Here is a 16,290-nt window from a genome sequence, read left to right as displayed (position 1 = left end):
TCAAGCTGTTCTCCTGCCTCAGCCTCCCAAGTAGCTGGGATTACAGGCGCCTGGCACCATGCCCCGCTAATGTTGTATTTTTAGTAGGGATGGGATTTCTCCATGTTAGTCAGGCTGGTCTCGAACGCCCAACCTCAGGTGATCCATCCGCCTCGGCCTCCCAAAGTGCTGGGATTACAGGCATGAGCCACCGTGCCTGTCCGGGAGCAATGATTTCAATCTGAGGAAGCCTTTGTGGGGGACGTGGTATAAGGCTCAGAACATTGGGAGGGTTTCAATAGCGGATCATGGGGAAATTACAACCTTTTCTATGCAGTAAGGGAAAAATGTCTTACAGCAGTCTAAAGCAAATGTCTAGAGATGGTTGAGTAGACAGAAAACCCATGGCTAGTGGTTCAACTTGGCTGGAAATGAGGGTGGGTGAGGAGTTTAGTGATAGCTGAAGCTGGAAAGATATTTTGGAACCAGATCATAGAGAGATTTAAATGATAGGTTCAGAAAATGGGAAGTGCCATTCTTTCAAGCCTGCTCTGAGGTGAGTAGTTCAAACTGTGTCCACTTCCTGTGGCTCCGTGGAGGCTTTAGCAGTTTCCTGGGAGCATCACTAACGCTAGTTCATGACCGTAGCTGATGTGAGACCCACTACTGAGACAGGCAAGGAGTCTGAGTGGGTGCCACTTTCATCTGTATTTCAACCAGAGTTACGCAGTGCTGGTGTCTTGTTCTCGATCTGTGTCTAAGATAAATAAATGATGGAAGAATCTTTGAACTCCTGATCCTGAATATATTCCCTGCACTCAGTTCTGTAGAATATCCCTGAAAATATTCTTGGGGTGGATAGGAGCCTTGAAGGCTGCACCTATTTGCAGAAACATTCACGCTTGATGCAGAAGATCATTGCTACCAGCCGGTGGAGAAAGAAAGGGATGAGCTTTACCTGAATAGAGAGGCCTGTTTGTTGAGATTATGACCTCATGTCTCCTGGGGCTAAAATAATATTGATTATAGACTTGCCTGCTGGAGAAACTGGCATTTTATTTTATTTTTCTTTGCACCTCCCTTATTTTTCATGCTTTGTGCCAGAACTAAAACTCCCCTTTGTGAGTAACAGGTGAGGCAATGAAAATCAGGCTAGCCACAACAGATGGAGGAGACCCTTATGGGCTTTCAGCTCATTTTCTGCAAAGGTTAAAGCAAAGCTTTTGCTTAATAAACACTCTCTTCCTCTTCCTCTTCATTCAGTTAAACGTCTCCAGAGCCTTTGTGTCCACTTCTGTTCTCTTTCTGGATCACTCCTGGTCCCTAATCAGCACCTAACAGTGCTTGAATGAGTGAATGGAACCACTATGACAGGGGTCTTTTTGTTTTACTTCCTGTAAGAAAGCTATAATGTGGCTGGGTGTGGTGGCTCACACCTGTAATTCCAGCACTTTGGGAGGCTGAGGTGGGTGAATCACTTGAATTCAGGAGTTCAAGACCAGCCTGGCCAACATGGTGAAACCCCATCTCTACTAAAAATACAAAAATTAGCCGGGCGTGGTGGTGGGCACCTATAATCCCAGTTACTTGGGAAGCTGAGGCAGGAGAATGACTTGAACCACTGTCCTCCAGCCTGGATGACAGAGCGAGACTCCGTCTCAAAAAAAAAAAAAAAAAAAGCCGTAATATGTGTTATTTCTGTTCAATACATCTATACATGTATTTTCAGGGAGACAGTAGAATCAGACCTGATATTTCTGGGGCTGCTGATCTTGGAGAATCGATTGAAGGAAGAGACAAAACCTGTCTTGGAAGAGCTCATCTCAGCCCGGATAAGGACTGTAATGATCACAGGTATAAAACAAAGTATACGGTGAAAACAGTAAGAATTTGATGTGGAAATAGACATGGTTCACTCATTTAATAAATGTTGTTGAGCACCTACTCTGGGCCAGACACCATTCCAGGTGCTGGAGATGGGCAACAAAAAGGCACAGTTACTGCTTTCCCTGAGTTTCCATGTGAGTGGAATGAGAGAAGATCAACCAATCAGTCAAAGAGTATCAGCGTTTTGAGGTACACAAATAGGATAATGCAAGAAAGTGACCATCTGTTTTAGATGAGATAGTTAAGAGAGGCCTCTCCGAGATGTGACATTTGAAATAAGACCTGAATGGCAAGAAGACATGAGTCAGGCAAAGGTGATTTTTATTGTCAAATGCTAGGAGAAGAAGCATCCTCAGTTGATGGGGTCTATAAATATGCTGAAGGCTCATCAATCATAAAATCCACGATTCTAGAAATTTAAGAAAATGATGTCCTCTCTACTCCCAATCCCATCTCCAAATCATACAAACAAGAGAGCAATGAGAGTAAATCACACAAGAGAAATGTGTGAAATTTCTTAATGAAATTAAGTGTGACTTTATTAATGAAGTTTCACACTGATGCTATAATTTTTTAATTGGGAAAGAGACCAGAGGTGAATAAATGACTTCCTAATAAATTCATGTTCATATTTTTGGGGTGTGTTGCCTTTCTTTTCCCTGCTCTTATAGTCAGATGCTTTTAAGTCTATCATTTATGTCACGAAGATACATTATTTCCCCATCAAAGCACACATTTTCTGTTCCCATTTCACCTGAACCCAATTCTACAGTTGCAAACTCTAGAGTACTTTTATTTCCTCTTTTGTACTTCTCTGTCCCCTGTTCTACTCCCCACAATCCAAGAGGATCTTGGACTGTTTTTACTTTCTCCCTTTCTGACACCCCAGTCCAACTTTTTGAAGTTGCTGAGTTTATTTACTACTGGTTAGGATTTCCCTTACACTGTGACCCTTCTGTTTCAGAAATCTTTATTTAGCACTTAGATGACACATTCTCATAATCTATCCTTAACTTAGATTTATGTACAAGTGTTTATCCTTCTCCACCCTCTCTCTTTACTTCCTCTTTTCTCATATTGAAATTTCTGCTGTATTTCTTTCCTTGCTTATTTACAAATTTTTTTTCGCTGAAGTATTGCTCTTGGACAGAATGGAGGGGTGCTCTTAGATTTCTTACATATGCTTGAATATCTTTCTTTGCTCTGACACATGAATGACATCTTGCTCAGATATAAGATTCTTGAATTATTGTTCTTTTTTCTTAATGATCTGTATGTAGAGGCTATTCCTTTGCCTTATGGCTTCTGATATTGCTCATGACAAGTCCAGTGAGAGTCCATTGTAAGTAACTTACTCTTTTCTGCACATAAACTTTTTAACTTTGAAATTTAGAAATGTTCGCCTCTGTGTTTCCCTTATTTCATTAACTTAGTCTGGAACATGGACAGCACTTTTAGAAAAATTTTTATTTTATTTTTTTTACCATTTTTTGACATATTTATTATTAAGTCATAATATCTGTCACTTTGAATGTTATACATATGATAAAACAGATTATGAAAAGTATCATATTTATAGCAGGAACATTGGTTTATATAACTGAATCACCAAATACGCAACCCCTTGTGACAATAACTTAATGCACTCAACTCTATCCTCTGAATGGACCAGTTTTATGATGACTCATTCACTTAAAAAGTTTTGAATTGATTAGAGTTTCTTTTTGCTTCTTTCTGTGACCCAAGGCTTTAGAATCAATCCCTGGAAACCAGTGATCAGAAGCAGACTTCCCCAGAATCAAGAAGAGATCGGAGTGGGAGAAACATGGACGGCACTTTTTAGTCTTTCTTCCTGCCAGAAAAGATTTCCCTATTGTTTATTTAATTTTTGCCTCTGTTCTCTGTCTTTCCATTCTTACTTCTGGTAGTTCCATTATTATCTATCCTCTCAGTCTATCTTTTTTCTTGTAGTTGTCTTATTTATTTATTTATTTGTTTGTTTGTTTATTTATTTTTTAGAGACAGAGTCTTGCTCTGTTGCCCAGGCTAGAGTGCAGTGGCAGGATCATAGCTCACTTCAGCCTTGAACTCCTGGGCTCAAGCGATCCTCCTGCCTAAGCCTTCTTAGTAACTGGGACTGCAGGCATGCACCACTGTGTCTTGCTTTAGATTGTATATTTTTATAATTTTGCTTTAAGACTTTTTTTTTTTTGCACCCAGTTTGTTCAAACCACAGTCTCAGGTCTCAACAATGCTCATTATCTTTTTCAAATCCCCTTTTGAATTGTTCAGTTCTTAAATCGTGTGTGGGGTGGGATTTGAGGTTTCTTAAGTGCTCTCCTTATTTATTTTTATTTTTTGAGATGGAGTCTTGCTCTGTCACCAGGTTGGAGTGCAGTGACATGATCTCAGCTCACTGCAACCTCTGCCTTCCGGGTTCAAGCGATTCTCCTGCCTCAGCCTCCCAAGTAGCTGGGACTACAGGTGTGCACCACCACGCTCAGCTAATTTTTGTATTTTTAGTAGAGATAGGATTTCACCATGTTGGCCAGGATGGTCTTGAACTCCTGACCTCAGGTGATCCTACCACCTTGGCCTCCCAAAGTGCTGGGATTATAGGCGTGTGCCCCCGCGCCCAGCCAGTGCTTTATTTATTTATTTATTTATTTTTTATATGTTTTTTTGAGATGGAGTCTCACTCTGTTGCCAGGGCTGGAGTGCAGTGGTGCAATCTCGGCTCGCTGCAACCTCCGCCTCCCGGGTTCAAGTGATTCTCCTGCCTCAGCCTCCCAAGTAGCTGGGATTACAGGCACACAACACAACGCCTGGCTAATTTTTATATTTTTAGTAGAGACAGGGTTTCACCATGTTGGCCAGGATGGTCTCGATCTTTTGACCTCGTGATCTGCCTGCCTCGGCCTCCCAAAGTGCTGGGATTACAGGTGTGAGCCACCGCGCCTGGCCAGTGCTCTCCTTATTTTTAAAGCAGGTTTCATTTGTCTCCAGCAGTTTCGTGACTTCTCTAGTCATGAGCTCTGATTGTTCCTCCTGATCTTTTCCTGTCCAGTGTCTCGAATTTCTTAGACAGGTTGTTAGATTTTTGTCAGATGATTGGAGCTCAGGCCCAGGCTGTTTATCCCGAACACTGGATCTCTCACAGGTGGTGGAGGGCAAAAAGCAGACAGGGTGTCAGGGGCCTGCTGTGGAGCATGGAGGAAGCCTATGAGTGCTCAGGGCTCCCGGTATCCTTCCAGCCTCAGGTAGCTCCTTCCCACCACTTCAGCTCTTTTGAGGATCTTCATACATAGTTTGGTAGAAACCTGGGAGAAGCCATGTTAAAGATAGCCAGCCAGATGTTATATGATTAATTTTTAATGGTTGCTCTAGGCATCACAACATACATACCTCTCCTTTCAAGAAGACTCATAACTAGGAATGTCTCTTGCTTTCTCTTCTTTATGTTATTGTTGTCATAAGTATGACATATGTTGAAAACCCCCACCAGATAATGTGATAGTCTTTACTTTCAACAGGGAAGAGTTAAAGAACATGAGTAAAGAAAATTACACTTTTATATTTACCCAGATCATTATCATTTCTGTTTCTATGTTTTCATTCCTTAAGTTACAAGTTAACGTCTGGTATCATTCCCTTTCAACTAGCTTTGTTGTTGTTGTTTATTTTTTGAGCATGTCCACTGTCAACAAATTATCTTCAATTTTCATTCATCTGATAAAGTCTTTATTTCTCCTTCATTCCTGAAGGATATTTTTAGAAGCTATAGGAGTCAGAGTTGACACTTCAAAGTGAAAGATGAAGTCAGCACTTCAAAGATGTTGTTCCACTATTTTCTTTTCTCCATATTTTTGATGGAAATCTGTGATAATTTGAATTATTGTTTTCTTATATGTAACGTGGTTTTCTCTAACTGCTTTTTTTTGTTTATCTTTGATTTTTAGCAGTTTGATTACTATATGTCTGGTTGTGATTCTAAGTTTATCTTGTTTGGAATTCACTGAGCTTCTTGAATCTGTAAATTTAAGTCTTTTATCATACTTGGGAAAATTTCTCCTATTACTTTGTCAATTTTTTTTTCTTTTTCAACCTCTTTTCCTCTCCTTCTTGGACTCTAATGACATGAATATGAATTATTTTGATATCTTTGAGTCTGTTCACTAAAATGATTTTTTCTCTGTGCTCTTCAGGTTGTATAATTTCCATTGATCTATTCTGCTATTGAGTACATTTAGTGATTTTTTTAAATTTCAGGTATTATATTTTTTAATTCTAAAGTATCCATTTGGTTTTTTCCCACAGTTTATATTTTCTTGTTAAGAACTTCTGTCTTTCCACTTATTTCAAGAATATTAACAATTACCACATGAAGGGGGCTCATAATAGCTGCTTTAAAAACCATTATCTGATACTTCCAACATCTAGGCTATCTATGGATTGGCAACTTTTGTGGCTTTTCTTGAGAATTGGCCAGATTTTTCAGATTTTTCATATTGAATATCCCGAACATTTTGAATATTATGTTATGAAACTTTGAATCCTGTTAAAATCTTCTGGAGAATGTTGAGAGTTTTCTTGTTTGTTTGTTTTGGCTAGCAATCAACCATAAGTTCTATCTTTCCTGTTGTAGGTGGCAGTTTCAATCTTAGCTAAAATATAAAACCTTTTGCTATGATGTTTGGGTCTGCCTCACTCAGAGGTTACTCTCACAAATGGGGGATGATTTATATCATAGTTCAATTCCTGAAGTTTTTGTTATCTTTCTTTGGATCTGGTCCATACACACACACACAGCTCTAGGCTGAACTTGGGACTTATGTAATTCATATACTGAATTAGTCCCCGTGTCTGGCTCTCTCCTTTCCAGGATTCCACCCATGCCCTTTAGCCTACAAGGGTCCCTTTTCCTGGCTCTTCTGGCCAGAAAGACTGGGTGTCTTTTGGAGTTATACTGCCCAAAAAGACTGGGTGTCTTTTGGAGTTCTACTGCCCAAACAGCTTTTTAACTGAGGCCCACACGCCAGTCAAATATGGCATAGGGAAGAGAAAAAATGCTGAGAAACTCATCCCCTTGTAGGTTGCTTCTCCAAATTTGACTCCCTCCCACCATCTGCCTGCTTTTGTTTACTTTTCAAAGTCCTTGGGGAGTTGCTTCTTGGTTTTTGTTCAGAGTTTTCCGTTGTAATCAGTGGGAGAGATACATCCTAGTGGGTTTACTCCATTTTGCCTGGAAGTGGAACCACCAGATACTGTACTAAACCAGAGGATTTGCCTAAACATTTGCAAAGCTGCTAACAAATGATAAAAATAGATTTGAATTTTGCTTTTTTATTTTTCCCCCAGTCTGGCAAAAATACACTGGTAGATCATGAAGCAACCTGACGAAAAGCAGTAAGAACCAGAAAAGGGATCATGGAGTCACAGAAGGTCAGGGCTGAAAAAGATATCAGAGATCGTTTCTCCTCATACCTGAAATAAGGACTGAACTCCCTGCTCTGGTCTTCAAGGCTCTGCATGAATTAATTCAATCTTGTCAACCTCATCTTGAGATACTCCTCCTTTCCTCTAGGTGACAATCTTCAGACTGCAATAACAGTGGCCAGAAAATCTGGAATGGTTTCTGAAAGCCAGAAAGTCATTCTCATTGAGGCAAATGAAACCACTGGGTCCTCATCAGCATCTATATCTTGGACATTAGTAGAAGAGAAGAAACACATTACGTATGGGAATCAGGTACTGCTGAACACAGACCTTCTGCCACATTATCAATGTGTCTCGCAGTGTTGGTGACTGAGCAGCTTTGACCTAGAGTCAACATATGCTTCCAAATGTCTAGCATTCATGCTTTTGAACAAACTCAATTACATTGGTTTTTCCATACTTTTCATACGGAGATTGAAGGTATAGTGCTTTCCTGTGTGCTGGAAATAATCCATCTTTTAATCTTAAAAAAATGGTTGTCCCTATATGAGAAAGAATATAGTGAGTGGAGCTGAATCTATTTTCTCCCTTTCCCCTTGCTTGTCAATCACCCCACTGGGTTCAAAGGGGATCTAGTCTTTGGGAGAGATGCTGCTCTGTGTATCAGAAAATCAGACTATGTTTTCAGGGTGAGAAAAAAGTTTCATTCATTTATCTCCAGTCTTGTCAGTATTCTATCTCCATTGTGTCCTTGTAGAATAACATTAGTTCCTTAAGGACGAAAAAATAGTAAGTTCTCATTTCAGGGAGAAATTTGTTAAGTTGCAGTGCTTTTGTATTTTACACTTGATATGTGTGAAATGTGCTCTTCTCTGGGACTCACCAAGATCAAATCACAATGAAAACAGGACATGAGTAAGTGTTATGCTCCTATTCACTGGTTGTCTGTGATGTGCAAAGATTGATCCAGCAAAAAGAAAATGCTTCTCTGAGGAATCAGAGTGACTTTTACAGATAGATCCTGGTCTGTCTTCATTATCTTCTCTCAGATATGCTTGTGGTTCTAACCACTCTGTCAAATGAAAGAGTCTAAAATAACTGTGTCTTGCTTTGTAGGACAATTACATTAACATCAGGGATGAAGTCTCTGATAAAGGCAGAGAAGGAAGTTACCATTTTGCCCTAACTGGAAAATCCTTTCATGTTATAAGTCAACATTTCAGCAGCCTACTGCCAAAGGTAAGTTCTAAGAGGGTGACAATCTCCCTGTGAAAATGCTGATAATATCACTTACAGAGCATGGTCCTAAATTATTTCAAATCTTGAGACAGGTAAAATATACTCAGTGAGTTTTCTGTATCTTAAGAGAGACAGATGTTTTTGCAGACGATACTATTGTCTCATTTCCTACTAGGTTTGAAATAAATAAACTTGATTAGTCAATTTTCCACCATCTATAGGATTGAAGTATCAGTGATTTCTTGAATTATACAGATGATTTTGGGTGGCTGTCACTATATTGCCATGGTAAGGGGTCTCAAAGTATAGTGGAAACCCTGCAATTATACAGGAAAGCAGACCAAGAATAAAGGAACACCATTAGTTTTTTGATAGATGACCTCTGTACTCAAGAGGGTCAAACTTAAAGCTTTAGTGGGGTGAGGTAAGTTTTAGATATATATATAGAGAGATAGATAGATAGATTTATAGTTTAGATATATAGATCAACCTCTTGCTGTTTTGCAGTTCAAGGTTCCATTAAGCTCAAGATTTTTCAGGACCACATTCCCCGTGACAGCTGAGGTAAATTCCTGTAGGTCATCATTTTCATAAAATATTTTTTGTTAAGTAATTATCTTTACTGATTTTTGTTTTTCACTGATCACTTATCTGATGACCAAAACCTCAATGTTTGTCTTAAAATCCAAAGGAAGGCTCATTGGAAACTTTTTTTTTCTTCATCGTAAGTGTCATGATGCAGTCAACATTCTGAGTGTTAGTAATTATTTAATGTACAACCAGATGACTTGATAAAAAAACCTCCATTTTGGGTTCCTTACAGATACTGATCAATGGGACCATCTTTGCAAGAATGTCTCCTGGGCAGAAGTCCAGTCTGGTGGAAGAATTTCAGAAACTGGAGTAGGTTCTTTGCCAGTGCAGGTGGCATGAACTGCATGGAGGCATAACAGTCAGGGGGAGTGAAAGAGGTACAGGGAGTCACTCAGTTTGGCAAGGGCAGTGGTCCTTACTCTGGCTGCATGAGATAATCACTTGGGGATTTGGAAAAAATAGCAATACCAAGGGATCTCACCATTCAGAGATCCTGATTCAGTTGTTTATATGGGGCTTAAAAAAATCAGTATTTTTTTTCACTTAAGTCAATTTTGCATTCAATGTTGAGAATCACTGGACTAGAACCTAAGGGTCCTGAAAGAGTGTGGGGAGAAATAAGAATGGAAAGGTGGCTTAAGCTCAGCTCCTGGAGGGACAATGAGAATTTAGACTTTATTTGTATATGCTGTCATCACAATGATGATATAGGGACATTCTTATGACAAGAGATTCATATAACACTAAAAATACTAAAATACTTGTGTGCCAAAGCATTTTTCCACCCTAAATCAGAAAAATCGTTCTCTTCTAACACAAAGGGTCTCCATTCCTAGACAGAATGGGCAGTCCAAATGAAGTGCCCATCATTTGGGACCCTTTGTTTCCTGTTAATAGAACCCCACAGAGTACCAGAGGCTTTCTCCATTTTGGTCACCGGGCCACAACAACATGACTCTGACTCCTACTCATTCCTCCTCTGCCCTCCTATTCATTTGATTCTGTTATCAGGCTAGCTCGGCTCAGAAAGCCCTGTCTTCTCAACATGGCTGAAACCTAGAGAGTCAACAAGTTCCCTCCATATGGCAGTATATGGAGGAAAAGTATAGCATGTTCTATGAATGATGTCAGAATGCTCATAATTTAAAAAGTTGGCTCTCCATAGTCCTTGTCAATGATTCAAGAGAGTATTCACCCAGCCTCAAAAAGCCATTCTGAAACAGGGATGTGTTTTCTTTCCTCAACTTCTAGGCCTGGCATTGCATACTTGAGTTGAGTGACTGTTGACAGGATGGATTTCCTCTCATGCTAGTATTAACAGCACAAACAACTATGACTTGTTATCATTTTAGACTTTATAAGTACTTTCCCATACAGCACCTCATTTAATACTCATAGCCCTTTGTAGGCAAAATAATAATAATGATGGGAATAATAATAATAGTGAAAATGGTAAGATGACCAGATCAAAATCTAGATCTGATTTCAAATCCTGTGTCCTCTCTGCCATGCCATACTTACATCACAGAATTGTTAGCACCTCTGTCTTACAGCTCAGAAAGCTCTCCCTACGCAGTGACGTGCAGTGTCTACATGAAACACTTACAGTCAGGAATCACGTTCTGAATTTGTAAATCCATTGTATAAACTGCTGAATCACACTTTTTTCAGTCAAACTAGACTCTTAGGAAAATTCCCTTAAATAATGAGTTTAAACCCTAAGTAATGATGGTCACTTTGTGTTTTTAATTAGAGAAATTAGCAAGATAGCTTTGATCTCATCTACAATTAATGTGGTTCCCTGTTAGTTACTTTGTAGGTATGTGTGGTGATGGAGCCAATGACTGTGGGGTAAGTAGCTACCAGTTTGTGTGGCCATAATCTCACATTCAATTACATTTAAGCCCTGTAGAGTAGCTGCCAGTGTGTGTAGTCATAATCTCACATTCATTTATCCTCAAGCCCTTTAGAGGTATACTCCTGGCATATATACCGTTTACATTCCTCTTGATGGATAAACTGTTGCATCGGGAGGCTTTTGACCAAAGTCACACGTTGATTCAATGGTTAGTTTAGGCTACACGGGGTGGAATTTGGTTCTGGAATTCTCATTTCTTTGGCTAGGTATCCTAATGCCATCTTTTTCTTATGTTCCAGGCAGGGTTAAGTCTCTTGGTTAGAGTTTGGGCACACAAACCATCTTGTGGCCAGCTTAACTGGCCTTTTCTTATGAGGCTTTAGTAGAGACGTACGTGAGTCTATGTGAGGAGTAAGCTGATTCTTTGCTTTCAGGCTCTGAAAATGGCTCATGTGGGCATCTCATTATCAGAGCAGGAGGCATCTGTGGCCTCACCTTTCACTTCGAAAACTCCAAACATTGAGTGCGTACCTCACCTTATCAAGTAAGTAGGCACTTCCTCAAACATTGTTTTCTCTCTCTTGACTTCTGGTGCAAATCACATTGTTCTGCTTGGGAAAGACTAGAGAAACTTTGTGTCCCTGGGTGCGGAGGGTGTTTTGTGGAAGAATGCAGTCAAGCATTCTACTTCCAAATGGATTTTCCAGAAGTTAAAAATAACATTAGGAGAGCAGTGGCATTTCCAGTGAATTCACTGATTAGGTTATTTTTAGAAGATTGGAATCTGGAACTTGTTATTGCTTTGAAAGTGTCAATCATCGTCATTTTTCAAACGTATCTTTCTCCTTCTCAATTTTTATTTGAAAAATAAAGTTTTCGAAATCTTTGGCCGGGCGCGGTGGCTCACGCCTGTAATCCCAGCACTTTAGGAGGCCAAGGTGGGCAGATCACGAGGTCAGGAGATCGACACCGTCCTGGCTAACATGGTGAAACCCCGTTTCTACTAAAAATACAAAAAAATTAGCCGGGCGTGGTGGCAGGCGCCTACAGTCCCAGCTACTTGGGAGGCTGAGGCAGGAGAATGGCGTGAACCTGGGAGGCGGAGCTTGCAGTGAGCCAAGATTGTGCCACTGCACTCCAACCTGGGCAACAAAGTGAGTCTCTGTCTCAAAAAAAAAAAAAAAATCTTTATTGGCTTTTGCTGCTCTCACTAAAATTTGCTTTGATGCCCCCCACCACCCTGCTGAAAATGTGCTTCTGCTCCATTATATTTGAATGATAGAGATAGTGAGCATGGTGGCTGCTCTTGGTTATTGTAACTGACATGTATTTCTAGTTTAAAAATGCTATAATGCCTACTATCTCACCCTTCAAAACAGCCTGGAGATGCAGGAATGGCTATTTTTTTAATGAACAAAAAAATTGAAGTTCAGAAAATTTAATTGATGTGCCCAAGCTCATACAACCATATGAAGTTAGAGATTGTTTTAGAATTAATTTTATTCAAATGTATTTTATCTACAGATATACTATTTCCACCACATGAAAATAATAATTTGGCTAGATCCTCCCAATTTTTTATTTATTCATGCATTTGACAAATATTTAGTGAGTAGGCATTTAGTGCCAGAAACTAAGGGAGATAAGGACGATACCTACTGATTTTGATAGGTGCTGTCCAGGAAATAAAAAGGGTAAAAGGGAATAAGATGGCTATATAGGTGGAAGCAGCTGCTTCAGATGGGGTGGTGTGGGAAAACCCCTCTAAGGAGAACCTCTCCTTATTGTTTAGAGAACCTCTATAAGCAATAAGGAGAAACTACCTCTGGGCAGAGGAAATGTCACGGAAAAACTCTGATACAGAAAAAAACCTGGTTTGAGGATCAGGTTTTAACACCCCAGGACATCATAATGGGCATGAGTTTAAATTTAAAGAAGTATGATCTAGGCTGGGTGCGGTGGCTCATGGCTGTAATCCCAGCACTTTGGGAGGCCAAGGTGGGTGGATCACTGAGGTCAGGAGTTTGAGACCAGCCTGGCCAACATGATGAAACCCAGTCTCTATTAAAAATACAAAAAAAAAAATTTAGCTAGACCTGGTGGCGCATGCCTGTTGTCCCAGCTACTCAGGAGGCTGAGGCGGGAGAATCACTTGAACCTGGGAGGCGGAGGTTGCAGTGAGCTGACATCATGCCACTGTACTCCAGCCTGGGTGACTAAGCAAGACTCTGCCGAAAAAAAAAAGTATAATTTAAATTTAAAAAGTGTAACTTAAATTCTATTTTTCCCCAAATGAAATAGAAGATAAAAGTGGCATTTCATATGTCATCTATTTCATGCTTTAAATGTGTACTATTTATTCAAATCAATCAACAATAACACAAACGAAAATGCTCATCCTTTCCAGCCTATTTCAATTTGATATATGACTAATTTGAGTGTGTATGTTGTTTTGGTCCAGTTTTAGAAAAAGTTGGGACTGCCAAAATGAAATTTGAATCAAATGTTTGCCAAGCTCCTGAAGCTCCTGTATGAAAATAAACCCTGAATCTGGAATTATATTTAAATCTGTTAGTTCACAGATGAAGAAACTGAGACAAGGGAAATGATCTTCTGCATCACATTAGTGAATAGGTGGAACTATTCACTAGCTCCACTGATCTGAGTTCAGGAGCTAAAACAATGCCTGCTGAAAGGACAAGAGCAACTGCAAATCTGGACTCCGTCTCCAGATCAAGGCCCTTGGACCTTGGCCTAGAATTGGCCTTTCTTGAAAATTGGGTTGTTTAGTTTACTGACAGCCAGCATCCACGAGCTCAGGGCTGTCCATTTTCAGACAAACAGTCATATAATGACTTTTGATTTTTTTTCTCCTGAGCTTAGCTGAACAGCACAGAATGACTGACCTTATGTCTTTTCATTACTTTCACGTCTTTATCATTTCTTTTCTTACACAGGGAAGGACGTGCAGCTCTCGTTACCTCCTTTTGCATGTTTAAGTACATGGCTCTGTACAGCATGATTCAGTATGTTGGTGTTCTGCTGCTCTACTGGGTATGACTTGGGACTTAGCCTCTTGGTTAGTGTGAACTAAAAGAAGTAGCGGTGCACTCTCAATTTACAATGCCTCTCAAATAAAGAGTGCAAATAGGATACCTGAGCAACAATAGCCCCTCCAAAAATATCCTTAAGAATTTTTAAAGTAAATCACAAATAGACAGATTTGTATAGGGAAAGTTGCTGATGTCAATTCTCTGATATAGAAACCTTTTATCTAGTAATAGCTGAGATCACAACTGAATATATTGCTTTTTCTCTTGCTGCTACTTTTACCTGATTGGACAAGGTCTTTCTCTTCTTAATTCCAACGTGGCTGTACCCTAGTCTACCACTCACTAAAGAAATGGTTCTCTGCATTGGGGTGCTGCTAAATGCTTCATTTAACATGAAAAAAAGACCTGATTATTAATGTTTGCGCATTTCAGTGGTGTAAATACTCCTACCATAACCAGTTTCAAGCTGTCTGCCCATTGTCACTGAACATGAAATGGGGAAAGATGTACAGTAGCATATGATTCTATAGTACTTGCCCCATGTAGATACAAGAGTTGTAAATAACCTTAAGGGCACAGATAGAAGTAAAATGTAGAAAAATATTTAGAAAGTGCTGAGCTTTGAATATTTATTAACTTTGGTTTTAGTATAATTTATCTAATGGTACACTTGTATAATTTAAGTTTTTATATTGGCTTTGTTTAACAACCAGCTCACAACATCTCTGAAAATTTAGCAATTGACTTTTAAGTGTTAGTATAAGCCAGCATGCCACTGGTTCCCTGAATATAGGGATGTGAAAACTGGCATATCATACCACAAAAAATACATAGGTCTTGTGATCACTTTTGTTATTTAACAAGATATAAAAAGAGAAAAAAACATGCACATCATCTGTGAACTCAACATGTGAGATTACCCTATTAACCAACACCAAGAAAAGAAAGTTCATCTAGATATCTGTGTGGCAGATATCCAGATTCATCTTTATATACTGTTTTCTTTTTCCTGGGTTAAAGGTTTTAGTTCTATTGCTCTCAGATAAACTATATCTTTTCCTACTCACTGATAAATGGGCTAGAGAAGGATAGGCTATTTCTGGAAATTGGGCTTTATTTTAGAATTCCCAAATTATACTCAAAAGTAGAATTAAACATTGAACATTATCTCCTTTCCACTAAGGGGTGGGGAGCAAGAAAGTGAGTTTCTTAAAATCAGTAAGACCTGAGCACTTTTTCCTCTAGAGTATTAAGATGCTTTGCTAGGATTTTCTAACATTTTGTCTAAAAACATTCAAGAATGCAAATAGTGGGTTTACTTATTCTTATTTCCCATCAGTAAAATTTATGTAAGGTTACCACACATTTGTCACTTGGGGATGTATTTTTCTTATTGTGTGAAATGAAATCCTAAATTTTCTGTTAACAAGTAGAAAAGAGAGCAGAGTTGAATCTGGTAGAAGATGTCCTCCTCAACAAAGTAATAAGGATGCACAAACAATCCCACCCTGGAAGCACATGATGATAGGCTGGATACAGAGGGTTTCACAGGTTTGGATTTGGTTACTTCCACCAACACCATCACTCACCAACTCAACCAGGCCCCGACCACAGCATCTCCACAGTAATTTACTTGAAAAACCCTATGTCACAGTGAGAAAATAAATGTAATCAATATCTAATTTCATCCAGAAGGTCACACCTTTTTTGATCTGCTTTCTTTTTATTTTCAGGAGACAAACAGCCTTTCAAATTACCAGTTTCTGTTCCAGGATCTGGCCATTACAACTCTTATTGGTGTAACAAGTAAGACATTTTAAAACTTTCTTACCAGAGGTGCTACCCTCAGCTGCCCTCCCTCTGCCTTGGAAAGATTTGTGTACCATGAGGAACAGCAGCTGCAACAGCAGCTTTGGGAACTTATTCCCAAATATATACACAGAGAGGAAATAGAATCCTCATTTTTAAGTATTGCAAGAAAGTATTAGCAAAAGAAAAGCTTGCTCATTATTTTGCTGTTTTCTGCAAAATGTGGAACTTCTATAAATGGTCACTAAACATTTAAAATGAAAAAAGCAGCTTGAAAATCAGGAACACTAACTTCAGAGTGCTTTTAGATACAGTTATAGTTAAAATGTACCCAATTTATAGAAGCCAAATGGCTTTTATATTTCTCATACCTAAATCTTAGCCTCTCAGGATTTAGAATGAAGCTTAAAGGTAATCTTGCCATTATACCTCTCT

General features: G+C 39.2%; 1 protein-coding gene across 1 annotated transcript in view; it reads left to right on the top strand.

The window, feature by feature from the left end:
- Positions 1 to 16,290, top strand: part of ATP13A4 (ATPase 13A4) — a 203,815-nt gene that overhangs the window by 150,220 nt on the left and 37,305 nt on the right. Inside the window, exons 21-28 of the mRNA XM_024244544.3 lie at positions 1,709 to 1,833; positions 7,451 to 7,614; positions 8,419 to 8,541; positions 9,365 to 9,444; positions 10,944 to 10,986; positions 11,428 to 11,537; positions 13,951 to 14,047; positions 15,780 to 15,852. Coding sequence (XP_024100312.2) covers positions 1,709 to 1,833; positions 7,451 to 7,614; positions 8,419 to 8,541; positions 9,365 to 9,444; positions 10,944 to 10,986; positions 11,428 to 11,537; positions 13,951 to 14,047; positions 15,780 to 15,852 — 815 coding nt within the window. The remainder of the gene's footprint in view (positions 1 to 1,708; positions 1,834 to 7,450; positions 7,615 to 8,418; positions 8,542 to 9,364; positions 9,445 to 10,943; positions 10,987 to 11,427; positions 11,538 to 13,950; positions 14,048 to 15,779; positions 15,853 to 16,290) is intronic.

Source organism: Pongo abelii, chromosome 2, assembly GCF_028885655.2.
Source record: "Pongo abelii isolate AG06213 chromosome 2, NHGRI_mPonAbe1-v2.0_pri, whole genome shotgun sequence".
NCBI lineage: Eukaryota > Metazoa > Chordata > Mammalia > Primates > Hominidae > Pongo > Pongo abelii.
The sequence above is the reverse complement of the archived record's forward strand: the minus strand, read 5'-3'. Positions and strand labels throughout refer to the sequence as shown.